The following is a 27,822-nucleotide window of genomic DNA, read 5'->3' as shown; positions in this document are numbered from 1 at the left end:
ACACAGTACTGACTGGTTCCTACACCACAGCTTGGGCAGAGGACAGCTGGTCGTCGTCTTTCACTTGATAGAAAGGTTAAGAGATGCTCAAGTATGAACACATCACTTCACACTTGTGAAAAATCAGTGACCGTATTCCAGCTCATTGACTGCAGTCAAGTTTTATTATGCCTCAAATAATTAAATACTGCAACAGTGACATTAAAAATACAGGCCAATTTACCAAAATAATTGTATTCTGAGGATTATGTACATATCATACATTTTACAGTATCATGTAAACTTTTTTTATACATAAGGTAATTCTGATTTATGGTAATTAAAAACCCGAAGTACTTGCTGACAAAAATATTCCTATGAAACATAAGCACTGTGTCTGAGACATTCAGGAAAATTACCGAGAGTGGAAACCAACTATAAAACAGAATGTAATTGAGTTAGTAGAAAACTGAATTAAATTACATTCATATCAAAAGTTAAACTAAAACCATTGCTATGCATCGTTATTTAAAAAGGGAAAAATCCCAAACCCTCTCCTTTTATATATTAACACACACTTCCTAAGGGGAGCTACTGCGTGCCTCATTTCCAGCAATGGGGCATGGCCTAGGAAATCCAGATTCCCACTCTCCTTACAACATATATTAAATAACCAGGGTCTGTACCGATACAAACACTGTATATATTCATGCACTGCGATTATGTTCATCGTAGCTTACACCAAGGCACAATTTTTGCATCATTCCCCACCCCTTTTCCATTGCATCCAGGCATGCAGTGCTAGAGATGCTTGCTGTTCAAAAAGCTTCTGTGGGATTTGTCTCTCATTTGATTTTTCACACTAGAGGACACAGAAATCTTTCCAGCTTAAACTTAAAAATAAATTAGTTCAGCATCTGGCATCGAATCACACCAACTCATTTTAAATGCCTTAACCCTCTCTCCAGTCTCCAGAAAGCATGTCACAAAGATGATCTAATTACAGCTGGTAGGTCACATTTTTAATACATTAGCTAGGATGACAAAATTGCTCCTTCTGTAAATCTTAATTTGTGTGACAGCTGTAGTGTTTTGATTTGTCAGGAAGGATCATCAAGTCTAAATAGGTTCCCAGCTCGCATCCCAGCATAGCACCATTTACGTTATCTGCTATGTAGTGCATGTAATTGAAGTACCTAGGTAATAAGGTAATATTTATTAAAATAAATGCATAATTTAGCTGTATATAAACAGCTGCCAAAATGAACAGCTGTTCACCTGGCTGTATTTTGAAGGCTTGTAAAACTTGCATATTTTATAACTGTCCTGCATCTGTAAGAGGCTTGGTCCCATAAACAGCTGGGCATGTGCTCATCTTCAAGGATTTGAAGAATCCATGAGATCATAATGAATGAAACTACCTGTGGGCCTTCAGGAGCACTGCAGGCTGTGCCTCAGACAGGTAGCTGGCCAGCCATTAGTCATGTGAGTGGTGTCAGGGGAGACAGAGCTGGACTGACTAATGCTGACTGGGCTTAGGCACTACAAGTATTTCTTCAGACGTTAAGCGTATCTGAAATTAGACCAAGTGTCTGTCAGGCTTGGATGAAGTGGAAGCATGTTACAGATTGGCCTCTTAAAACATGCCCTGAAGGATGAAAAATGAAACCTGCGTGATGGCTGCTTATGTACATCTTTAATAGAAAAGAAATCCTAATCTAGAGTATCAAAATACTGTATTCATATAAACATATGAGAGCATCTAATAGAAAAGTAAAAAGAGTAAAACACAAACTTGTTTTGGGACTTAAATATCCCCAAAAAGTTTTTCTTAAAATCAGGAATGTGTCTGCTACCAAAAAGTGAGGACTACATCTCCCCTCGTCTGCGTGTTTTTGCTGCAGCAGCTCCACGTTCCTCTTCTTCCTCTTCTTCCTCCTCATAGTTTTCTTCATGAACTTCCTTCTGATGGTTGTTCTCATCTTGCATTTCTTGCTCTTGATCTGTTTCCCCATTATTCTTTTCATCTCCCTGATTTATTAGAAGAAAAATAATTAGATTCCGTGAAAGTGGCAGTTTCCTCATTCTAGGACAAGGAGAGGTTAAGGAAAAGAAAAAAGGAAGCAGCTGGAGTTGTTGCTGTTTTTCAGGCATAGGAAAAGCTTTCAAAGGTGTCCAAGCACCAACCGTGGACATGGAGGTGGAAGGGTGAGCAAAAGTAAGTTCAGGTAAAGTGTGAAAATCCAAGGTCTATCATCTGAGGAAAGTTCCAAGCATGATAATGCAATGTCACTGTGACACAATCACAGCTGTGCCAAGTGTTTAATCCTCTCATGTCACCCACTGAGTTTATGGGTTTACGCAGCACTTACATTTTCATCATTTTCACCATATGGTTCTTCAGCATTGCGTTCCAGTTCTCGTTTCTTCTCCTCAGTCAAATCTTCCTGAATCTGAAGAGCACAGAGCTGTTCAGTACATTTTAGTCATCTTTTTTTTTTCTTTTTTAAAGTAGCCTGTGGCATAAATGTGCTCATCTTCACAGAAGAAAGATTTTTAAAAAGAAGAAAGGGCACGGAGAGGTTAAAGGAAAGAAAGCACAAATCAGGAAACTGCTCACAACTGCTCCTGGAAAACTTCAGAAGAGTAAACAGGGATTGGCAGTGAAGAACAATCTCTTTCAACCCTGTCCTCTCTTTTCTGTCAGCACTTTCCCTCACTTCCATGTCCTTGCGTATATAGGTGCAAATTACAAAGAAGTAAACTGGATTTTCTGTTGAAGAACTGTAAGCTTTTGTGCACACACTCTTCAAACAGTGACCTACAAGTTGGGTATGATGCTTCCCTAAGGCCTTTCAGCTCCCCCAGTGGAAAACAGCCACTTCACATAGCTGGAAAGTATTTGCTACTCACTGCTGCCTCCTAGCCCTGCCACAAACATCAACGTGAGTGCTACTTCCAGCAGGGCTCCCTTTCACATTCTCCTGAACAGCAGCAGCAACAGCCAAATTATTTAGCTTTTCTCTCCCTCGCTCTGTCAGCCTTCATTGTAGCAGGACAGTGTGCTCAGCAGTTTCTCGGAGCAGGAGGTGAAAGCTGCTCGTGAACGTCTTGTTTGGGGTTAGCTATTGCTGCTAGCAGATGAGAAGCTATCAAACCTGGATCACTGAGGGATATTTTAAAAAGATTTGAACAGCAGCAGCGTATAATATTTCAGTCAACCTCATACAGAAACTATTCCTAGTTACAGCATCTTACCTCATTCTTGATTACCCATTCAGTTGCTGCTTACAATTAATGCTTCCAGTAGGCACGCTGGTTCTAGTCCTTTATGAAACATGCATCAAATTATTTCCTGTAGCCAAAGTAATTGCCAAATGCCAGCCATTCCCAGATCCTAATGACTGGTTTGATTTAAGTACTGTATTTTGAACTGTTGAATTCTAAGTGCATCCCAGCTAATCCCCATTAGTGAATAATGAATAGCCGTTTTGTAAATCATTATGTATGAAGTAGAAAATAGCAATTGATTAGGTAAGTACTGAAGAACTGCAGAGCACATTACAGGGTAGTGCATGTTAATGGGCATGCCATTCAACACATGAAGGAAAAGTTCCCTTTCCTTCCTTTCATTTCTCCAGCTCAAAGCAATGTGCAAACAGCTTCCCACCTATTTGACTCCACCAGCAGAGCAGTAGGGGCTAACTTGCAATCCTTAGGAGGAGCACAGATAAATCAAAGTCAGTCTTAAACAGTAAATAATTGAGCAGGAAAGCAGTTTGCCCAGAACAGCAATGTGTGATTAGAAGAGCAAAGTTAATGAGGTTTGCAGTGACCTTCAAAGGGCTCGAGATCTGCAGGATTTTATCCTTGCATTGCCAATGGCCTAATCTTTTCAATTATTTCACAATTAATACTGTGTTACATGGAAGGCTAACAAATCACAGCACATGAGCAGGAATGACACTAACTGTGTCTGTGTCCACCAGTGCACAGCAGAGTAATGGCAAACACTAGCAAGGTTTCATAAAGTCAGAAACTACCGTTGGCAACGTGCTCTGGGTTCATTTTGCAGTTATAAAAGATACCAGCCTTGAAAGTTAATGAACGTTTGCTATGCTATCTGATCCACATATGCCTTACATCTGTTTTCTTACCTCTTCCTCGCCCTCTTCCTGATACTGCTCATCCACATTATCTTCCTGCTGGTCAGGATTTCCTGCCATCTGCAGAAAGATCATGTGAAAATTCAGTTTTTGTGTACCTAGCCATTAATTTTAGAAGACAAAGGGTTAAAGATTCTTGTTCTAAAAGTAAAAACTTCACAGAAAGGCGTAGAAAAAAATAATAAGTTACAGAGCATTCATTAGCATTAATGATAGCCTGGGTATAAGATTTAGATTTGCCCTAAATTAAAAGATAGACAGCAGAATGATTATAATAAAAATCACTTCATAAAATTAAGCAATACTTCCCATGCTAATCAGGAATGAAATAGTCCCACCAATAAAGACCAGTGCCATAAAAATACAGCTTATCTGTGCCTAGAGGAGCTTACAGTTAGAACACAACTGAAAGGTGCAGCATTCAGTGGAATGGCCACAGAGGTAAAGGGATGCCAATGCTTACAGGTGATTGAGTGCTGATGGCATGGAGACAGCACAGCAAGGACAAACAAAAGAACAACACTTTGGAGATTGGACGAAGGGGGGCTCTAGCAGTGCTCTGTGTGAAGGTCATTACAGAGGCCCCTAAGAATAAGATTACAGAACCTCGTTGGGCAAAGCTAGTCATGAAAGACATACTGGTGTATCACCAGGAGTAATTTCATACTTTCACCTACGTATAGTTTAAAACGGATCTTTACATTTGGAGCTGTGTTCTCTCATCAAGCAGTGCTGGGCTGCTCTTACAGAGGACCCACAGGTGCTTTCTTTCCCTTTACTGACCACTAGGTGTTCTTCCACTCCAGGATGCCCTTGTTTCTCACTGTTCTGCTTGTGCTTCTCATTTTCGTCTGGTAAATTTTCTTCTCTCTCTTGTTCAGCCTCCTCAAATTCATCTTCTCCCTGGTTGTTAGGGTCATCAGCAGGGTTCACATCTTCCATGGCTGCCTTCTGGATTTTTCAGATATGATTGTTAAATACATATTCATTTAATTTCACAGCCAAATGCCATTTTACTTGAAAGCTACCTTAGCATGAGGTATGTTAGAGCCACATAGGCTGCTGGACTCTGTTTACTGAATATCTGAAAACTGACACAAAAAAAACCCCTAAAAATTTAATGTACACAGCTTAAAAGAGATGAGATCTGATACCAGTCTGTTTTACAATATTGACCTCATCTGTGTTTATATGAATGAGAAGGAAAAAAACCCACAACGTATTTAGTCTTCACACTTTGCCATTCAAAACTGAGCATTTTCTTTCTGCTTTTCATTGTAGAAGTCTTTCCAGTATCTTTATAGCCAACAATATGAAGGTGCTCTAAAAATATTTACTATCCCACTAAATTTGCTTACGGGGTGGGAAGGAAGGATGACAAGTTTTATTTTCCACAACACTATAAAAAAATGGAACTTGGGGAAGACATGATACTGATTCTCCTGCATCTAGCTCTCTGAGCAATGCATGCAGTGAGTGCTTTCAGTGCTGAAGTTCTGTTCTCCTTTCAAGAACTCACGCTTTGTGGTACCGAATAGATTTTGATCTAGTGACCACTGATTCCTGTGGAAAGGCTCCAGCTGGTTTCAGTGGTTGTTAAGCTGGCTCTCATCCTCTCATCTAATAAAAATGTCACCAAATCCTTTATTCTACCTCACGCACAGATCAGAAGAATTTACAAAAGCAACTGCCTTCCAACTAGAAAGCCCTCTTTCACTTCTTCCCAAATTAGAAGCAGCAACTTTAAATAGATCTCAGATGTAGTTTCAAACTGTCAGACTCGTCTTCCCAGCAGAACTCTGCTTCACCTTATTTCTGTAATGTGTAATTATGTTAGATGAGACTTCTGGGTTTTCATTTCAGTAGCAATTGCAATCCATAGCATCTTAATTCATACTCACTGGTTCATCAGCCTGCTGATTTTCACCTTGATGTTCTGGTTCGTGCTGCTCATTTGCATTGTTTTGATCCTCATCTTCACCTTCATCCCGGTGCTGGTTGTCATGTTCATAAGCTGACAAATTTTTGATATTATTGTATGACTGCAGTTTCTAGGTAGCCCTTTTAAAAAGAGTTGTCATATAGCACCTTTCATGGGTGCTTTTAGCAGTAGGCAGTTTCTTCCTAAAAAGCTTACCAAACAGGTAATGCCAACAGAGCTGTTTTACTTGTAGAAGGAAACGAACACTAAAAGATCATTACATTTCAAGACACCAAAGAAAATCATAGGCAAAGCCATATATGCAACAGAGACTTAAAAAGGCCTGTCTAAGGAGCTTAAGCAAAAGGACACCTTTCCTTTCAGAAATATGGATATGATCTTTAGTAAAAACTGTATTTCAGTCAGTTCCAACAGTGTTACTTGAGCTTGGGGTTTTAAACTGCTTATTTTTTCTTTGTTTATATTTCATCTGAATCTGAGCTGAATGTGAAATAATATCAAAACCTTGCATGAAAGGCAGTTCAGAGGTAACCTTACCTCCTTCTTCTTCCTGAATGCCTTGCTCTTCTTCCCCTTGCACAATATCATGGTCCATGTTATCATAACGAGCCTGCTGACTGAGCAAAGTAAATGCAAATTCATTATTTCAGCTTCAGAAACAAACACCCATACCACATCTCTGCCTCTTCCAACTCCTGCCAGAACGTTTTCCAGTCTAGCTTTATATTAGCTGTTATTTTTTAGCATCACCTTTCCTGAAAGACAATGCTCCTTATAGAATGAGCCCTCCCTACGCTAACTCCTGGGTACTCTCATTCCTACAGATTTCAGAGGCTTCCATGGTGAAAGGGGAAAAAACGAAACAAAAAACCAACCAGCTCCCACTCTTAAAACAGCAATCAGTTTTAGCCATAGAAAGGAAGAGTCGAGGCTAACTTGATTTAATTTCAGTACTGGATTTGCCTCTTTTCAGTGGTGCTGTGGTGGATGCCATAATACCCAGAGCACAGACCATGCAATGCACAGTCCATTACAAACATACAGAAAAGAAGTTAACCTCAGTCGGCTCTTATAGAATTTTTCTCCTTGCTCTGCCTCTCTCTGTAGCTGAAGCTCTTTTTCTTGAAGCTGTTGCTGCCTTAACAGCTGTGTTTGCAGCCTTTGCTGGTGCAGCGATTCCTGGTGTTCCCTGAGCTGATTGGCTTCCTCTGCTCTTTGGGCTGCAAGCTGTTGCTGCTCCAGTTGCTGTTCGTAGGCTGGTTTGTATCTTTTTGTGACAGCTTTTGTCGGTGTTACCTGCCAAAGAAACGTTTTAGTCATAAGTTAAAATCCTATATTCAGTGATCAAAAGCAAGCACAAAACTTCTGACACCAAAAGTAAGTGGGAAAATTAGGCAGATTCTGTATGCAACGGAGAAAATTATAACAAAGTTATTTCATTACCTCTTGTCATTGTTTAAATTTAAATCAGTTTTTTGAACAGATTTTGAGAGTTTTGGGGGTGTTTGTGGAGAACGTGGCAAAGAAGATAAAAACTGCAGGAAGCCACGCTTTTCCTACTCATAAATATAAAGAAGATCAGTAAAATGTGTATTCCTTTAGAGATCTGATCTAGAACATAAATCCAGCACTCGGTGGTTTTACTTAGAGCTGCACAGAGCAAGACCTGCCACTGCTCCACACTGATTTCCCCCATTTTTTGGTCTTGTTCACTTTGCAGTTTAAATTCCCTATTAAATGGCAGTGAACACAAGGATGGAAATGTGCTTATAGAGGGAAATTGTATCTGAAAAGGAAAGTCTGCAATTTGCTGAGATTAGTATGGCAGGACACCTCCTCATCAAAGTGCTGATCACGATTCCCTTCCAGCTCGGGCTATTCTACAATTCATGCTCATAAGCATGATCTACTTTCCATTATCTGCCACAGGCTTCAAATTTAAAATAGAACATTGGATTCAAAATGATTGTTCTTTTCTTCCACCTGTTGCTCTTTATCAGCAGAATTAATGTTAATTAAGCTGCATTTGGCAAGCACAGCAGTGAGCGTGTGCTGATCCTATGCGTGCAAGTGCTTTGAATCCCAAATTTTCTATAAATGCTACACCAATTTTACCTGGGAACAGGCAAGCGAAGTACCAGGACCAGCGATGACGAGCGATGCCTCCAATTAAACAGTGAATTAATTAACCAGCAGGTAAGAAAAGCGCTCCATACCTCTGATGGAAGACGTTCACCCAATATATTGGTTTCTTCTTCTTTCTGCTCCTGTTTCTTCCACTCATGCTCTTCTGGCACTTGGTCCTGTTCCTCTTCTAAGTGCTGAGGCTGACCTGCCTGCTCCATTTCTTCCTCTTCAAGTTCCTTCTTGCGTTCTTCTTCAGCCTGATCAACATGTTGCTCATCATCCTCTCCAGCTTCTTGTTGCTCCTGAATATTCAGTTCTTTGGCATGCTGGCCCTCATTAGCCCTTCTTTGTAGATGAAAAGACTCAGCTCTGTCATCTCTCTCCTGGCTATTTACTTCTTCTCTCTCTTTTGGCTTCTCACTCTGAAAAACATGTAACATTATATGAGTGCAAGATATTACAGATTTCATATTTTCAGAAGAGCTAAGCACTAGATACAAATATCTTTATTTCCACCTGCATAGTGAAACTGTAGTCAGGAGAGCCAACTGGCTGCCTTAACATGCTATCCTTCCTGCCAGAAGGTATCAATACCTGATTCTTGGCTCTGCATACCTAAACAAGCTGTTACACAATACAACAGCATCACCAAGTAGCCCTATATGTATGTTTCTAATGGAAGTTAAGCACGTAGCTAGTATTTTTACTAAATGGAAACCATTTCCTACGGCCTGTGTAGCAAGTCAGTGTTTTATACCTCTTTATGCTCTCCAGCCACAGCTTCGTGGTGTTTTGGGAGCTCACTGTGGGGAGATGGCGGCCGCACCTCCGCCTGTTCGTTTGCTTCCAACTTCTCAGGCTGGCGGAAACTCGGTATTTTGTTCAGCGTGTCCTTCAGCTGTTTGTATTCCTCTACCTGGGACTGAAGTCAACACATTAATTATGCCACGTCCAAATCAACTTCTTAATAAAACATAGTGAAAAACACCAGAGTCAGCTTGCTGGCAAGATATACGCAAGAAAGACTCAATATTCACATCACAGCAACTACTAGGAGTAGCAGGGATGAGAGCTTTTAAGAATGGTCGCTTCCATGCGCCTAACAGCAGTGATTCATCATCATCTTTGCAGCCAAAGTGCACGTGCATGTGAAGAACGTTGGAAAAATCCCCATAGGACAAAGATGAAGATTTTTTTTTTTCATGCCAAGCAGGGAGAATTGTCAGAAGGAGACGATGCAGTTATCTTGGCAGACTAAAGCGAGGGAAACAGAGCACCCCAGCTTCTTTACTGGTAAAAAGCAGCACAATTCTTTTAGCACGTATACACATCATGAAAATGCCAAATCCTCACCATTTAGACAGGTGTTACAAAAGACAACAGACAAGATACAGGACGGAGGCAACAAAAGTCACAGAACACCCTTGGCAAAGAGAGTAAGGAAAAAGAAAAAAAAGACCAAATGTAAATTTCTTAAGTCTTTCTAAAATGTAACAGTAGGATGTATTCTGATTTGCAGTTTAACTCCGTACAGGATCAGAATATTTTCCTCTAGCCTTGAAATCCAGCATGAGAAGCAAGACTGGTCGCTGCCTATACAATAGGCATAGAAGAAAGCTTGCCACACAGTAAAACTTATTGAGAAATGCAAGATTTATAAAAGCTGAGCAACTGCTTATGAGAGGCAGTGCCCCACAGCAGGGCACTTCTGTTGCTCCATGGAGATGGAGGAAGCATTTACTACTCTGAACTCTGAAGTGCATTTCACAAGTCATTTAAAAACTCAGCTTACAGTCTGGCTCCTGTGTGTGTGGTTCAGTGCGTTAAGTGGTATCATAGCAATCAATAGTACAGCAGACAGGCACGATGCATCGATGAACAATGCATACTACAGAACAATATCCACAGTGCTACAGATTGACATGATGCATTGCATTACAGCTCCGAAGCGAGGCGCACCTCGAAGCATCCTCAACAGACTAAGGCAGCCGTTAAAACAGACGGGTCTAAAAGCAAAGCAGAACGCACAGTAATTACTTTCACCATTCCAGAGGGATACTTCTCTTTCCTGATTAACTGTTGGAGAGTCCAATATGAAATTTTAGAGGAAAACATAGTATTTACTCAACAAAAGACAGATACGTAGGTCTTTGAGTTTTATTTTTCCCCCTATTTACTGACCACGCAGAGAGACCAACGCACTGGGATATTGAAACTATGCATGTCTAGATCAGACTTCAAGTGCTCCATCTCACCATACAAATCATTCTAAGCTGAACATTGTGATTCAAGGCCACAGCCTAAAAGGTATTAAGGCTGGCAGAAAGGCAGGATTTATAAAAATGTATAAAGAGTCTGTCTGGCTGTTTGAGCTATGGAAAAGGACACAGATTACAATGCCTTGAAGATTCAGGTCACAAATACATTAGTGCTGCATTGACTACTGATGCTTAATGTCTAGAATATACCTAGAAATAGCAGGGTAATTCACAGAGCCGCATTTCTAAGCAATAATCCCTTGTGCGCCTCCTGTAGCTGATCTGCAGGAGAAACTATATGAGTGTGCTGAATACCTTCTGTTCTGAAAGGCTGCAGGAGATCCTCCACTTGAACGAGGTTCTCCACATGATAAATGCCACATTCTGCTTACAGACAGAAATGCTTTGTCTGACACAAAACTAAATCCAAAAGCAGGAGAAGTAAATGGAGCCTCCCTTTGGCTTTGGTAGACCTTAACTCAGGCTCTGGGTCTGCCCTGGGTGAGTTTCAGTTATCAGAAATACATAGCAGGTAACTAACGAGGACAGTGGGAACAGAGCTTACAATCAGCTTCCAGCATGCTCAATGTTGGAAATTAAGAATCCTTATAAAGTCCATGAGAGACTTTCCTGGTCTCTCCCTGTCTTTTGAATATCTGCATGCAATGCACAAAACAAAGAGAACCCAAAAAACCTCAAGTCCTTTTAATGCAACTCATGATTTTGTGGACCTTGAAAAGCACTCAGATGAAGAAAGTTCAGCCAGGAACAAAAGCAACTTCCCACTGCCTCACGACCTTGCCCCTCATCTTTCACCAGAGCCTTCCATTCTCCAACATTACTCCCAACTTCCAGCCCTGTGACCTACACAGGTCGTACAGCTGACTGAATTTGCCATAGCCTAGCAAAGTTCAGGCTACACAGGCAGTTCATTTGAAACCAACATCTAAGACAATGCTGCTGATTAAAAAAAAAAAAGGAAACTAATTTGAATTTCAGATGGAGCTTCTGTATCTCCATATATATGCCCAATCTGTCCTGCACTGATGTATATAGCCTTACTCGTACAGGAAAAGAAACTTGATTAGACATCAGCATCCAGGTCTTTAAAAGTGATGCATGTGAAAGTCAGAGAGAGATGTTAAACTAATAAAAGTTCTATCAGAGAAGACAGAAAGAAAGGAATTCTCCAGCTCCCACAAGCGCAGAGATTCTCGCCAATAACACATGCACTCTGGGGCCTACAAATACAGCTTTGTATCTCCTCAGAGGCCTGTAAGTTGCTGCAGCTTCTTTAAAGCAACCCTTAAACTCATGCATTTCTCTGCAGTGTGCAGCACTGTGCTAATTACAAATTCCCCATGCGAAAGGCTACATGCATAACGTTACAGTCAGCTGAACTAGGAGAAACTAGCTGGAAGGAAGGTTAGAGCTAATACAAGCTGCTTTCCTTTCTGACCTGTGCAGCAGCTAGTGCACTCTTGTGGTCTTCCAATGTCACTACAAGCTGGTTGTGCTGGGACAGTAAGTTCTTATGCTGTTGCTACACACACAAAAAAACAAAAAGAGCATGACATGTTTCACAAAGTTTATTCTAAAGGTAAGTCAGGAAGCTTAGGGGGTTCTGAACTACGGAGATCACTTGATGCAGTTCAAAATGCAGCACTGTCTTTGGCAGATGCACAATCCATTACTTACAGTCAAATTTCCAATTCAGATTTCTATACTAAATACTTGTCTTCCAATTTAGTCTCTTCTTAAGTATATATAAACATATATTTATTTAAAATGATCATGTTCCTTAAGTGCAGGTGGCTAAAGACAACAAATCCAGTTCAGCCATATTTCTCTCCCTTTTGCCACATTAGAGAAACTACAAGTCTTTGCCCATTGCTTGCTATTAAATCTTGGGCTTTTTGTTCTATTTGCTAATTGTTCTGGCACCCCTCCTTCAAAAGAAAACCAACCTTTACATCTTGCAGCTGGGTATGAACATCTTGGTGAGCTTTTCTCAGCTGTCTGTTCTCCTCCCGTAAATTGTACAGGGATTCTATTTAAAAGAAACAACAGAGGTTAAACCCAGTTTAGTGTCGTAACACTAAAGCACCATAACAGGAACTAACTACAAATATTCTAATAGATATATTAGGATCTACACAATTCCAATATTAAGCCTGGATTAGCAAAATGGTAGGATTTGCTTTCCTTACGCCTCTCACCTATCCTATAAAGAATCTTACATTTGCAAGCAAAAAAAAAAAGCAAAATATTTGGTTAAATTTTATTACAGTGCACCCAGCCTGCAACTGGAACTGTGCATTGTCATTCATTCTAGGGACTGCAGATGGCAAAATTCATTATGGTAATCTGAATCTTTAAAACGCAGAGAGGAAGCCACCCTCCCCTCTTCCCTCTTCCCCCACACTGCATCTGGTGAGTGAGTTTCATTCCAAAGGACTAAGCTATTATTTTGGAAGAGGTGCCCAGATGGCCAGCATATTTAAGAAGCTTTACGTTCTGGGACCAGGGAGAGGGGCTTCTCTTCCCACTTCTTACATTATGTTGATGTGGAATATTGCAAGCAGACACAAGCAAGCTCTACCCACAGTCCAAGCTGTTAGGCTGCAGTCCAGCTCAGCCCCAGAGCTTGCTGTGTGACTTCACTGGTGCAGAGCCAAGGCAAAACTAATACACACAGCCTCTGCCTGTGAAATACTGTGCAGACAAACCTGCAGACAGCTCCAAAACGAACTCATGTGTTACTGACACATGGGAGAGAGTGGCCATGATGGGGAGCCCCTCATCCTTCTGTTTTATGCAACTGTATAATGAAGATTGGAGCGTTCTGCAAACTGCAAGAGATCTTTTCAATAGGAAACTGGGCACTAAGTGGTAAAAATGAACACCTCATCTTCTAAGTATGCAGGTGCAACGTTTCAGAGGAGCTGAGAAATACAGAGAAAAGCAGATCTGTGAGAAATGAGGTATGCGAAGGCCCTTCATAAAGGAGCACAATTAGATCTCTGATAGAAGTGACAAAAATCATTAACTTCCTTTTATAAAGAAGAGATTTCAGAAAGAGGCCACAGAAAATCATAAAGAAAATGTAACTAATCGGTCTGACCCAGCTTACACCTCCTAATTAGTGAGAACAGACATCGTGCCTGTCTATCTCACATCACACAAAACACGACTGACACACACTTAAATATGGGCAGCCAATATACCCTTCAGCTTAGAGATCTCCTGCTCTTTTTCCTGCTGCAGTTCTAAGTATCTCTGCTTGTGATCACTGAATGTCCTGCTGAACTCTTCTCCTTGTTTTCGGTGATCTTCCTCAAGGTTAGCGTGCTGCTTCTTTAGTTCCTCATGTTGACTCTGCAAATACCAAGTTGGACACCTGAACAGCTCTGTATTAGCATATCTGGCTAATATTGACTTTGGCAGTTTATTGAATAAGTCTAAATGAATACGAAGCATTCATAACAGGAAGTTTATTACTCCAAGCATGCAGCCTGCGGATCCTCTCAAACACAAAATGAGATCTGTGACAAGCAGCCTCCTTTTCTAGGGCTGCATCACCTCACCCAGCAGTTGCACTGTGCCACAGGGAGCTGCTGAATGTGTCTGAGAAATTCCTTAGATGCCAAACTATGTGAAGTCTGATAAGTCACTGCTCCATACAGGTAATTGCATTTGAAAAGATTACATTACCCAGTGGAAAGCCTGATTACTAAGAACCACAGTAAATCAGCTTTCAGCAGCACTGCTGTGCAAGGAAAGCACCATCAGTGTGCTGACATTCAGGAATGAGATGACTGAGGCCATACACCCTTTAAGCTGCAGAATACCAGTGTCCTGTGAGACTGGACAGCTCGGTCACCCACCTTCAACATCTGGTGCTGGACACTCAGTGCACTGTATCGGCTGTTTGAATCTTGCTGTAAAACAAACAAGCACACATTAGTACTAACCTGAACAGTACTGTCATTCTCCTAGCCTCCATACATGCAGTTATCCAGGAGTCATAAACCAAAGGACATAACATCATCAAGAAACAAATTAAGCTCTTCACTTGCTTTGAAACATAACAAGTGTATATGTACGTACAAGCGTGTATATATAACTATTACTACTTACTGCAGCAACTATGCATTTTTATGTCTTTTACTCAGCTCACAAAGCTCTCCCCACTTTCAGCCTGAAGCCTCCATAAAATACTAGCTCTACAGGTCTCTGGGTCCTGCCAGTGACCGCTTTCCTTCTGGCATTTGGTATCTAAAACACCTTATTGTTTGGGTTTCTTAATGATTTAATTACTAGTATTTATATGTGGTTTCCTGCTCAAAGACCATTTGTTAGAGTGCTGTCACTGTGCTGTCACTGTTCTTTTCCCTGTGGACTGAGCAATGAAAAGATTTCTAACACCTCCTTACTCCCCTGTCCCTTTAGAACTAATAATAGTGTTTGAATGACTATAATATAAACAGGAGGATATTTTCTAAAGTAGTTTTCTGGAAAGGTATTATTACAGCTTATTAGTTATATCTCTTACAGCAACTCACATAATTAAGAATGGCAGAGGAGAAATGCAGTGAGAGCTCCTTCAGTGAGCACTTGTAAGACCTCTTTCTTTGAGCAGCTGTAATTGCAGAGCACTGCCTTTTTCTTGCAGCCCACATAGCATCAAATATTACTGAAATCTCAGAAGCTGGTACTAGGAGTGATGACTTACCCTTCCTTTATTTAGGGTTTCCTGTGCTTCTAGTTTATAAACAAGAAAATCTACAACATAAGAGGAAAAACACTCATTAAGAACAAAACCAAAAACTTTGGAATCTGTACTTAAATAACTTTTGTGTAGAAAAACTTTCCTAAGAGCAGAATACAGTGCAGTTACAATTTCCAGATCTTCAGAAACAGAGGAAATTAACAAAATGCTCAAGTGCTGAAAAAGTATTTTCATTAAAAAAAAAAAAAAAATCAGAAATAAAAACATATTTAAAGTATTTGTATGAGGTACAGGGGCAAGAAGTTCAAGACCACGGGCACAAATCTGTCACACAGCCTCTCTCAGTTGCGTCATTCAAAAGGAAAAGGGCATCACGTGTGATTCTGTGATTTTTCTATCACAGTAAAGAGGCGTAGTTTAAAAAGTGAGAAAGTCAAGACCAAGGTGAAGTATAGAAATACATTTAAAAAAGGTCCTTTTGCTTCAGTTTGGGATTTCACAGTGACCAATTACCTCTGCACATCACGAGGCAGCTGTCCAGCAGATGGCACCAGGCAGCCATCAGGAGCCCCACCAAACGACGTCACTGTTGGAAATGCTCTCAACCTTTGCTACAGCAGTTATTTAATTCATTGAGTCATCAGTTTTAAGAATAACAGAGTCTTACATAGTTTGCCATGCTGTGGTGATCTGTAACAAGTCCTAAAAACACAATCTGCAGATCCGGTCCTACTGGTTTATTAAATCAGTAATTCAAGATTGAACAAAAGTTACTTTTTTCTTAAATACCCAACTTATCACAGAAATAAAGGGAAAAATGATGTTTTACCTTCTTTTGCTTTCTTATGTTCAAGCCTTTCCTTTTGCAGTGATTTTTCTAATCTTGATCTGTGCTCATATACAACTAAGAAAAGAAAATTTGTATACAGTTCAGTTCACAGGTGATAGATGCAAAGAAAAGAAATCCAACCCCTCCCAGAATATTCCACACACAATGTGCCCAGAAGATACAAGTGGAACGAGGTCACAGGGTGAAGGGCTGCTTACAACACTTGACCTTACGTCTCTGCATCTGATACTGAACCCAAAGTTTGGATCATTTCCGTTGCATAGCCATAGAAAGCAGTAGCTATAATTCATTTGTTTATGGGGAGTCAGCTACAGTTGTTCTACAGGAAAGCTACCCAATCCGTTTTCCTCCTACGATACAGACCTACACGTTTTCTCATTCTTTCTTTCTCTTCTGCCTTGTTTGTAAAGAGATGAGGACATAACCAGGACAGCCCTACCCCAGCACTGCCAGCGGAGATCCTGCAGCATACAAATGGCCACGGGAGGGAAGCGAGACGGACGCACAAAGCAGAATGGCTCTGAAAGGTGCAGCAGCACACTAGATTTCTGTTTAAGCCTAAGACGTGGAAAACTCAAGATCAATCCCTAAGTTCTTCTGAAAGCTTGGACAACTTTGTTTTCTTTTTAATTGCAGAGCCTGGATAACAGTAGGTTTGCACCACGTGGCAGCCACTCTGCGTCACAGCTCAGCACCAACAGACCAACGGTGCCATCCCTTGAGAGCTGACACAAGCAGACCCCTACCAAGGAGTGCACACATGGAGCACGCAGCATTTCCTTGTCACTGTCCCCAGCGACCTGTGACCCTCAAAGACCACCTGAGGCAACTGTTTGCTTACAACATTCCAAAAGACGGTTTCAGTTTATGATTTTATCTAATTGGTTTACTTAACAAAAACGTATTTCTAATTTGCATTTGTCAAAGGAATTGTACAAATTAATGGAACCTGTGATTTTTCCTTCAAAACTAGGAAACTCATTTGCTGAGAAGTAGACCATTGGTGAGCATAAGCCTTCAATAGGAAGCCTCAAATAGGGATTTTTATCTTGGCAGCCACAGAAAACTCCTCTTGCACCTTAAAAAGCATTCGTAATTCCAGCAAGATGCATTCTGCAGGCTCTTTGTCTCCTGGCTTATCTCAAAGTGTTTACATTTTGGCTTAGGTGACAAGGATTGATTAGCAATCCAGCTTCTATCTCTGCTTTGCTATTCATCATCCAAAGCCAAGGGCATCAGTCAAGATGAACGAATGTATCGACATCCTCTGCAACAAAACAAGCATTTAATGAATATTCACAAAGTGACCAGCAAGTAAGTTTCCAGAAAAGAAGAAAAAAATGGCACCACGACAGTAATGGTTTTATCTGAGCACTGGAGATCGTGAATGCTGAACTGCATTGCGAAAGAAGCAGTGGTTGTAGCATAGCAACTCAGGAGAGAAATGAAAATCCATCATGGTTTCCCCTCCCACGCAATCAGGAGTGGAAATAGGCTTCTTGGCAATTAGACCAAACCACAAATGGATCTGGAGGTAACATTTCTCACTGCACTGCTTTGTCTGCAAGCGGATCTGCTTCAGCTCCTCCCGGTGTTTTAACAAGCGTGGGGAGAAGCCCTGCACAATAAAGCCATAATGATAAGGGCAGGAAGAAAGGAGAAAAGGAATGCCACATCTCAGCTTTTAGGGACCACATACTTTGTACCTTTCACATCCAATTTTGGCTCTGCTAAGCTCTGGCTGCCCTGCCTTCACACGGCACTTCAGAGCAGTGCCATTAACATCCCTCTGGGTGGCACATCCCTCTGTCACTTCTGTGCTGAAGCCTTTGAAACATTGGAACAAAGCTCACCATGTCCTAAAATAGCCTTTTAGAGGGCCGAACAGCAAGTGAGGAAAGGGCTGAGGGGAAGTTCCTCTCCTCCATCACCTCCTACTTAATTTGCTGGTTTAAACACGTTCAGCAACACTTTTCTCTCATCCACAGCAAGGTGATCTAACCTCAGAGAGCAAAGCCCAGCAACAGAACCAGCGAAATCACAGCTAACTAAGACATCTTCTATGTTTAATAAGGAAATATTTAACAGTTCTTGAATTAAGACTAAAGACTTCTCTACCACCTTCTTCTCTTCCTAAAGGGAAGAAGCTCACGATGTTCTCAGAAGCTTACATCACCACGACCGCTGCTGAACGTTAATTGCAACACAGGAGTGGAGCGCTCTGATGAAAGCAAGGTTATTTAATATTCATGGTTGGTCCCCTCTGCTTTGCAGTCAAACTACTAAGAAGAATATGCTGTTATAGGATACATAACAACTATTTCCAGTTTGCCATTATCAGCAGTTTTTCAGCTATGTCACTTTGGTACTTGGTCTGTCAGAAGTACGACCTGAGAGCATCCAAAGCACCCCAACTCCCATCAACTTCCACACTGAGAAACTGAGAATACACTGGGATTTAAACAAAGACCATTCAACAAGTCTTATTAATTGCAATGTTATCATCTCTTCTGTAATTTTGCAGCCTTTCTCTGAGCTTAATGTCACCCTCAGTTTAAAACCAGCAGATTCCAGTAGTCTTGGCAACATCCAATGGTATTTCATCTCAGACCGTGGTGGAGCTGAACGGAACCAGCAGAGCATGCCCTACCACACTGGCACCTTCCTAGCAATGCCATGAAGGTCTGTACAACACAGACATTCATTATAAAAATACTGTTACATTTCCAATTCTCATCACTGCAAGCAGAACTATTTAAAATGTGAACCCATGCAAATTACTTTTCTGTTCAGAGAAAACCCATTTCAATTAGACGAGTGAGAGCCCCTTCAATCCGTACAGATTTTCTAGTCCAACGACAATAATTAAAATTGAGATCTCGGATGAGATTTTTTGACTCGTCTGACACTAATGTTTCATGCTGGGAGAACACATGATGAATACAGCAAGACTCTTGGAGCCTTGAGTTCTGCATGCCATGAAGGCAGCGAATCTGGCTTCAGACAGCGAGATCTGCCTGCGACCGTCTGACCAGAAACATCCTCCTACAGCACGGGGAGCTGCTGGATGAGCTGCCTGCCACTGCCCTGCCCCTACTGCAAGGGCTGGAGTAGAGCTGCATAGCCTTCCAGCATAAAAAACAGAAGAGTTGTATTTTATACCGAAAGCAGACAGCTACAGTATACCAAACAAAATATCCAAGCTATTTCATTTCTTATGCCCCTGTATGTTTTCTGTTTTTAATTTATAAACAAAGAGCTGAAATAGAAGCCAAGATAATGCGGAGCTGATCGTGCGTGAAGAACAAGCATTCTTCTGGCTTAATTAGCGAACAGTTTTGTACACAGGCAGGGATGGACTGCTCTCATTTTGTTCACTGCAAGCCACAGCTAGTACAGCGTGCAGTATCACATTTATATTCCCTTTTCTCCTACACTCTGCAGCTTTCACACGTAAAGAACAATCAGATAACAGCTTTGTCAAATTACAACCAGTTCCCACAAAGGACCAGAATTTCTCCTTGCAACTAAACCATGTGCTGCTAATTGTACTTAAAAATAACCACTGCCTTGACCTAATTCTCCAGTCATTTGTGTTGTGCGTGGCATTAATGATTCTGAGAAAGCACTTTGTATTTAACAGTGGGATCTCCTGCTTCCAGCTCTGCAAAATCCAACTCAGTCCCTGCTGTGTTGCCAGACAAGAACCATCACTGATGCTCCCTGTGGAACCTGCCCTACGTCGGGGGCTTTTACCAACCTCTGTATGTTGAGTGTGGAAATGGATTAGAAAAGGTATCAGAACCAATCGTGATCAAAGTTCAAAAGTACTCTGGAATGCATGCAGGCTTTAGATAAGGACACAAAACTTTTACAGGCTTATCAAACCTTCAGCTTTGCATCCTCAAACGGAAAAGAGGAAAACCCAAAGCACAACGTGCACGAGTGCTGCACATCCTAAAGGTTTTGCTTGCATGCAGTTGTGAAATGGGGCAGTGCTGGGGAATTTGGCACACTAATAAGAGCTCACCCCAGAAAGACACGCTTCTATTTCTAAGAAATAGTTTTGGCCTCCATTCAACCATCAAGATGATGTGAAAATCAATTTCCAAACTGAAGTAAACATCTAAATTAACAGAATCCCATTTCAGCCTGCCTCATGTACTCTCTTAGAAGTAAGACCACCTCGAGGAAACAAAAAGGTTTGAAAACAAATCCCAAGCAAAAACCAAGCGAAGAGGTGGGGTGAGAGAAGGTATTTATCGTGTTGGAGCAGCGAACATTTATTTTTAGCAGCAGCTATTCCAGTTTGAGAAGGATTATTAAACATGATTGAACGTTTAATCCCTAGCTGCCAAGCTCCAGACATGACTTTTATTTGGAAAAAGATCATGTTTTCCATCCCAGAGGAGATTTCCTGTACACTCCAAAGATTTCTTCCAGCCTTTCATGCCACACATGGCTGTGACACACGCAGTCACATTAAGATCTCACCTCCCATATGGCATTTCCTGTACTCCTGTCTATGCTGAAGTGGTTTCATTAGTTCTTTTGTTTCGAGTACAAAACCTGTTTAGTGAATGTAGACTTACATTTTTAACTTTATTTTAATGATTGCATTTGTAAGATATCCTTCTGCCACGCACAATTACAAGACTGTTCAATTCCTCTGCTGGTGAGTTGCCTGAATGCTGCTCAAGTTATCCTTTAAGCCACACGGGATGGTTAGCAGATGCCCTTGTAGAATAACTCCATTTCTTTGTTTCCTTTGTATTTTCTTCCTTCCGTAATTCTGCCATTTCTGTCACAACGCAGGAGATCCCTTTGTAGAAAACACACAAACACACAGAAGAGCTCCAGAGACAACAGCTTCCTCCTCCACGTCACCTCTGACTGTCTGGCTCTGCTCATCCATCTTTCAGCTCCAGGAAACAACAGCCTGTTCTTGCTCTCAAAAATCATTTTGGCCTCCTTTCAACTTTATGAAGAAGTCCAGTGATTCTAGTGGTGTTAAAATCCTATGTATGTATATTTTCCATGTACATTTTTTCTCATATATATATATATATATATAAATTAGCAAAAACTGGCACTGAGGAGAAATGCTGTCGATTCCCCACACAGCCCAACTATCCCAACTGACACCTCCATCTGCTGGTTTATCATAACGGAACGTGGCAGAAAGTGACACAACAGCTGTAATTATCACCTTACAAAACTGCTCAACCACTTCCTCCAGTTTGTTCATGAGTGCTGTAATGCAGGGGCCAGGAGCCAGCTTCAGGTGGATGCTTTGAAGAACTGCATACAGAAATGAATTGTTTGAGCCAGTGGTTCGTGATTTGTTTGTTATTTGTTAAATAGAAGATCCCTATAAAACCTTAAAACATGCATCCGAGTACGACAGATTAACTGGAACACTGACAACATCATTATTCAGTGTGGTGGCATGGATAGGAACAGATGCCCCCAGGAGCACGAGCAGACTGCACTTATCTGTGATCACCCCTGGAAATGACTGCTGAACATGGGGACCTGAGTCACCATAGGGAAACAAGGCCAACTTTGGACATCTTGGAGGAAGCAAAAAAACAAAACTGTGGAAGAGGAGATAATATAGTTGCAGTTTTTTTTCCTCAGGAACTTTGGTTTATTCTAGATGGCCAGAAAAAGAACAGAATTGCATCCAGCACAGAAGACTTGTTCAAACAACGAATGCTCAAACAGACTGCATTCCCCCAGCACTGACCTCAGCCTCCATGACATGAAAGTCATGCCTTTCACTCATCATTAAGACAAACAAGAAACCCACCAACACGAGTCACCCAACAAAAGGTGAAAAGATTCTACCTTAATCATTCTGCATATTCTTTTTTTTCCCCAGTAATTTCAATTATTTAAGCTTTCATTACAATTAAAGCTCAGAACAGGACTGACATCTAGCAGAACAGATTTAATTGTTATTTCTGTGCAAGGATACTATTGCAAAATTACTGAACTATACTAGCCACAAATTGCTGGAGGTATCTTTACAGCTATATAAGAGATGCTACACTGAATACTTAAAGCTCAGAGTGGATGGAAACTATCATGCAGTCGCCCCACCCAGATACACTGACTGAGTATCCTGTATCCAGCTCAGCAAAAACATCCAGCCCGATGAGACAATGTGTCTGGCACGTCATATGTAAGACATAATCTTACAATTGTAACTGAACCTCTCTGGGAGTGTGCAACCTCAGACATTAACTATAAAAAAAAACCTGTCAATACAATTGTAAGGTCTTTTCCACCCTCTTCCACTCTTCCCACGTTGTGTGCTTAGCACAGCAAGCCATCACCCGAACTATGCTGCTGATGCATTCTGCACATGTATGTGCATCTAGCTGCTGTGGGTCTGATGAAGTTCCAGCAGGTCACCTCCCAGGAGGGGCCTCAGTTTAGGCTGAGTGGCCCAAGAAGCACGGAGGAACTCCACTGGCTTTTCAGCTGGAGCTTTGCAGTACTGGATGAGACAGTTTTGTGGAAAGCCACACGTTGGCTGCAACTGTGCCAACTCTGACCTCCTGAGTTCAGAGCCCCTGCTGGGTTGCTGCCCAAGATTACAGTACATCTCAGACTGCAGAGATCGCCTGAAGGCAGCGGATACATTAAGGCTCCAACAGAAAGATAAGGAAAACGAAGGTAGTAAAAGACACTAGATTTATGCTGTCATTAGGATTAGAGATTAAGACAGATTAAACAGATTAAAACAGTACACAAGGAATTACCTCATGCCCAGAGGATGCAAAGACAGAAGTTGTGAGAGCTAAAAACCCGTTTGTAGATGCGTTAATCTCAAAGCAGTCCAAGATACGATCAGGTTTGTCTACAGCTGTCAACACATATCTGTTTCAGCAATGAAGTCTGCTCCTATACAGCCAGCAGCTTAAGACTTAGTTTGATGGCATCTTTGCAGGAGGCAAACAGTATCAAGTTTTGTTTTTATCATTTTAAGAAACATTAAATAAGATTGTCTTCATGTTTCAAATACATTAATGCTCTGAGAATGAGATTTAAAATAATCAGCTTACCAAGAAGATCATCTTCTCAGCAGAACACCTCACAGATAACAATGGCTTTGGGTTTTCTTAGCAGCCAAGAGATTTTGTTTCATCTCAAAATGTAGCCTCTGGTTAATTCCCAATGTGAAGTAGCCCTACTTTCTCCTGCCAATCAGAACTTTGTTAGGAGGTAAAAATGCCAAAGTTTGACATTTTCTTCCATGGAGTCCTGGCAGATGAGAAGCTGGACGTGAGCCAGCAATGTGCACTTACAGCCAGGAAGGCCAACTGTGTTCTGGGCTGCATTAAAAAGGGGTGGCCAGCAGCACAGGGAGGTGATCATCCCCCTCTGCTCGGCTCTTGTGAGGCCCCATCTGCAGCACTGCGTCCAGGCCTGGGACCCCAGCACAGGAGGGACGTGGAGCTCTTGAAGAGGGTCCAGAGGAGGGAACTAAGATGATCAGAGGGCTGGAGCAGCTCTGCTGTGAGGAAAGGTGGAGGGAACTGGGCTTGTTTAGCTTGGAAAAGAGAAGGCTGCAGGGAGACCTCATTGTGGCCTTCCAGTACTTGAAGAGAGCATATAAACAGGAGGAACGGCTGTTTACAAGGGTGGACAGTGATAGGACAAGGGGAATGGTTTCAAACTGAGACAGGGGAGGTTTTGGTTAGATATGAGGAGGAAGTTTTTCAGCCAGAGGGTGGTGAGGCACTGGCACAGGTTGCCCAAGGAGGCTGTGGATGCCCCATCCCTGCAGGCATTCAAGGCCAGGCTGGATGTGGCTCTGGGCAGCCTGGGCTGCTGGTTGGTGACCCAATGTGAGCTGTCTGAAGACCGTGCCTAAGATCCAGCCTCTAACCAGCTAACCTTCCCATGCTGCCCACGTCAGCCACTGCTCCCATCACAACCTGACCTTATTTCAAGAGCACATATGCTTCTCAGCTGAGTCCCACAAGCTGCAGACACCTGAAAGAGCAGAACACCCAACAGCAACAGCCATATGCACCGCTGTTCAGAACCAGTGCACACACTAAACAATTTTGACACCTCTTCCAGCATCACTTTCCAGCTATCTGTACATGCCGTACATTTAGGTCCTGTTTTCTTCTCCCCTGGCTGTACAGAAGACTCAGCCTGCTTCACATGCTGCATTTATAACGCAATGCCATGAAAAGCATAAAAATGCAAGACTGGCTTTTCAAGCAAAATCAGAAAATGCTGCTCTGTCAGGCATGAAGAATTGGCAAGTACCAAAAAGAAGCTTCCTATCACCAAGCATAGATTAAAGCCTTGAAAAAACGTGCAGAGAGAAAAGTGTAGAAGGCACAGCAGGGAGCAAAGGGAGCCTACACTTCAACTGGCATTGAAATCTGACCAGATAAACAAACTTAGGAATCACCTATGCTCCTTTAAGCATTTCACAGACCAACTCAAACTTCACCCAGAAACCCCAACAGTGTTTCTCTTTGTGCAGCCAGGAGAGCAGCTCTTCTACAGGCCCTATCAGTCCCAGCTGAACCCAACCAGATGCAGAGGACAGACAGTATTTCACTGCCATGCCAATACCTCAGCCCAGCAGCCCTTCCAGGAGCACCGCCAGCCCAGCACAGGATCCTCAAAAGGACAACTCCAGAAAGTTGCCTTTTTTCCTTTTTTAAGTAAATAAAGGCCTACTGATGAAATGTTTGCTCAGGAAGTACAAGTCCGGGGTTCGATTCTCTCTTCTGCTGGTAACGAGCTTTAAAGTCTTATTCAATCACCCAGAAAAGAGCAGAAAGCACTGAGGAATCAGCCACTGTGAATACACCCACTCTCTCCCTCCTGGCAATGCAACGCAAGTGAACCAGCCCTTCCAGCTACTTCCCATTTAAAAGATTTTGGTGCACTCTTCAAGACTCAACGTTATCTCAGAGAAACTAATTACGTCACATGGAAGAGATAAGCTGTGCTGCTTTAATTATAATGCAATTTTCATAAAAGAATAATTCAAAAACAATCTCTCTTGTGTCACAAAGGACGGCAGAGAGATGCAGCTTTGGTCTAGGGCTGTTTTTGTTTAGTGACAGAAACACTGTTGACTTAAAATCCGGACTATTTACAAGTTCAAAGCGCAGTCAGATGCTGCACCTGCAAACACAAGGTTTTCTGTTAGCACGTCATGTTGTTTACACATCCCTGTTCAGAACTAATTCCCTCCTGTCGCTCCATACGGAAGAGTTTAACAAAGCGGGAAGCGTTCAGAAATAGCTCTGGGTTTTCTGTGTTTGTGAACCTCCAGGTCAACTGGGCAGAGCCCCGAGGCCTCCGTGCTGCCACCACTAACAAACCCCTCCAGCAAAAACACCGAGGACGACCCAGAAGTCCATTCCAGAGTGCACCATACAAAATCTACTGGGATTCCTCCGTGAACTGGCTGGGATAGCTGACGGTACGTTTCAAAAGGGGAACACACGAACTAACAGTCTGCATTTAACCTATCTGATCCAAAGCCCATCTCTGTTTGCTTAGTTTGTTGCATGCTCCTCTTTGGCATTGCCAGAGCAACAGAGGAAGCTAACTTGTTGAATTTTAACCTGAGAACAAGATGTTCCTGTTTCCCCTTTAAATACTGTTGGCAAATATACAGAATAGCAAAAGTAGCCTTTTAGCCCTTTGCCACATACCCACCTCCCAGCCAAACACGTACACCTCGCTGGCAACTAAAATGAAAAGTTTTAATTATTTTTTGTTAGAGCGTTTCTGCTTGGAATTGAAAAACAAAGTAATGGAGGGCTCAGGTCACAGCTAAATACATTCAAGTTACAAACCATTATAGGATTATTCTATTAGACTCTTAATTCTGCTATCTCTGTATGAAAACTACACAATTCTAGGCATGCTCTTACGTCTGCTCCCACACAGACAAGTCTGGTTGAAGATCACCTTGAAGTTAAGTAGCGCTACAGTTGTTAGAGTAGTTCATTCATCTGTTTTACACAATTTTGAGGGGAAAAAAATGCTAAAGCATTCTGAAACCTGGCTCTGGACTTTGTATGTGTTGGTCTGATAACCTCACACTTCACAGTTAGACAGGTGCTGAGGTGCTGCACCCCCAGGAGTGCTGATGCTCTGCATATGTATTTGCCTCTTTGCATCTGATTCCTGCATGTCAGAGATCAGCAGCTTTTCACCAAGTACACAAAGCCCACATCTAATGCATCCTTAAACTTGCATTTATGCTACAGCTTTAAGCCAAGAAACTCAAGGTTGTTTCATTATCCATATAGTTTATTTGAAATTTACACTCAAACTTTTTTTTTTCCTTTCAGGGAGTAAATTATTACAACATTCCTCCCTCTGTTGGAGCTATTTCCATGTTACCTGTCCTCCTGGAACTACAGCTTTGTGCTTCTGCAGCAGAACAGTCGGTAAGCACCATAGAACACACCTGCACATAGTAGGGGGGGTTGAAACTCCATGATCAGTGCAGTCCTTTTCAACCCAGGCCATTCTACGATATGATTCTATGAATAGAACAAGTACAGCTGGGACAGCACAGAGGCATGGAAGTCCCAGAAGTGGGGTGTTCTGTGCTGCTGAGCAGCAGCATAGATGCCTTTTTCACTCATGCCAACTTCAGCATGCTGTGCGTGCCTTTGGGATTTGCAGGCACTCTACACAACGCATGGGAGTGAGGGATGCCTGGATCCACCCTATATGACCTACTGTACGGAACCGGCTTTAGCAGGGGATTGGACTCACGATCCCCAGAGGTCTCCTCCAAACCCTACGATTCTGTATCAGAGCTGTCTGACCCTGCTGGAGCTGGGGGGTCTCACCAAAGCAGGGCAGCTCCAGAGCCGGCAGGGAGAGGAGGGAGGGAAGCTCCTCAGGAGCAAAACTTGGCAAGCGGTGGGGCAGCGCGAAGCCAGGCTCACACGGAGAAGGGGGATGCGTGGCCGTAGGCGGGCAGCAGTACCTTGTAGCTGGGCCGACAGGGACTCCTGGTGCTGCTGGTACTTGAGCGCCGTGGCCTCAGCCTTCCGCAGCTGGCTCTGCAGCTCGTAGTACAGCATCGCCCCGTAGATGAAGCCGAACACCACGGTCAGCAGCACGAGGGTCTGGAAAATCCGCTTCTGCTTTCGGGAGCACATCCCGTTGCCCATGTCCCCCGCGGGGTCCCGGCGCCCCCGCCCCTCACGGCTCAGCGGCGGGAGGCGGCGGGCGGCGGCGACGAGGCGGAGACATCGGCGACCCCAGGTCCGCGCCGGGGGGGGGTGGGGAGGAGGCGGGGAGCGGCCGGCCGAGCGCCTCAGCCCCGGGGCACCGCCGCGACGCCCCGGGCGGCCTCGTGCAGCCCGCGGGCCCCGCGCCTCCAGGCGGAGCCGGCCCGCATGCTGCGCCGCCCGGGCGGCGGGAGGGGACGGCGGGAGGACGGCGGCGGCCCCCGGCGCTGCGGCTGCGGGGCTCGGGGCGGCTCCCCGCTCGCCTCGGGCGGTCCGGCCCGGCCCCAACGCCACCTGAGAGGAACAAAGGAAACTTCCCCGGCCCCGCACTTACGTGTCACCTCCTCTCCGCCGCGGCTCCCCGCCGCGGGATCCCCGAAGGAAGTCCCGCTCCGGGCGCGGCCTCATTGGGCCCGACCGCGGGGTTCTCCCCTCCCTTCGGAAAGGCAGCGCCGGAGCGCATTGGGTGCGCGCGGTGTCCGTCCGGCCCCGCCGGGCGCTCCGCTTCCCTCCGCCCGCCCC

At 43.0% G+C, this 27,822-nt stretch overlaps 1 protein-coding gene across 4 annotated transcripts; it reads right to left on the bottom strand.

The window, feature by feature from the left end:
• Positions 1–145: 145 nt before the first annotated feature.
• On the bottom strand, positions 146–27,322 carry GOLIM4 (golgi integral membrane protein 4). 4 transcript variants are annotated; one of them, XM_052687097.1, is made up of 16 exons: positions 27,054–27,322; positions 16,034–16,108; positions 15,208–15,257; positions 14,360–14,413; positions 13,700–13,850; positions 12,440–12,522; positions 11,932–12,015; positions 8,972–9,136; positions 8,304–8,636; positions 7,130–7,383; positions 6,625–6,704; positions 6,047–6,159; positions 4,929–5,096; positions 4,137–4,205; positions 2,352–2,432; positions 146–2,010 (listed from the first exon to the last, which is right to left on the bottom strand). In XM_052687097.1, exons 1-16 carry the CDS (start codon positions 27,238–27,240, stop codon positions 1,849–1,851), a joined length of 2,109 nt encoding a protein of 702 aa, XP_052543057.1. In that variant the 5' UTR covers positions 27,241–27,322; the 3' UTR covers positions 146–1,848. The 4 variants fall into 4 exon arrangements, with proteins under 4 accessions (XP_052543057.1, XP_052543058.1, XP_052543059.1 ...); XM_052687098.1 differs by having other exon boundaries at positions 7,145–7,383; positions 27,054–27,320; XM_052687099.1 differs by lacking the exon at positions 11,932–12,015.
• Between the last annotated feature and the right edge of the window lie 500 nt (positions 27,323–27,822).

Source organism: Tympanuchus pallidicinctus, unplaced genomic scaffold (assembly GCF_026119805.1).
Source record: "Tympanuchus pallidicinctus isolate F22 unplaced genomic scaffold, pur_lepc_1.0 scaffold22, whole genome shotgun sequence".
NCBI classification, from domain to species: domain Eukaryota; kingdom Metazoa; phylum Chordata; class Aves; order Galliformes; family Phasianidae; genus Tympanuchus; species Tympanuchus pallidicinctus.
Note: the sequence above shows the minus strand (reverse complement) of the source record. Positions and strands in the feature narration are given on the sequence as shown.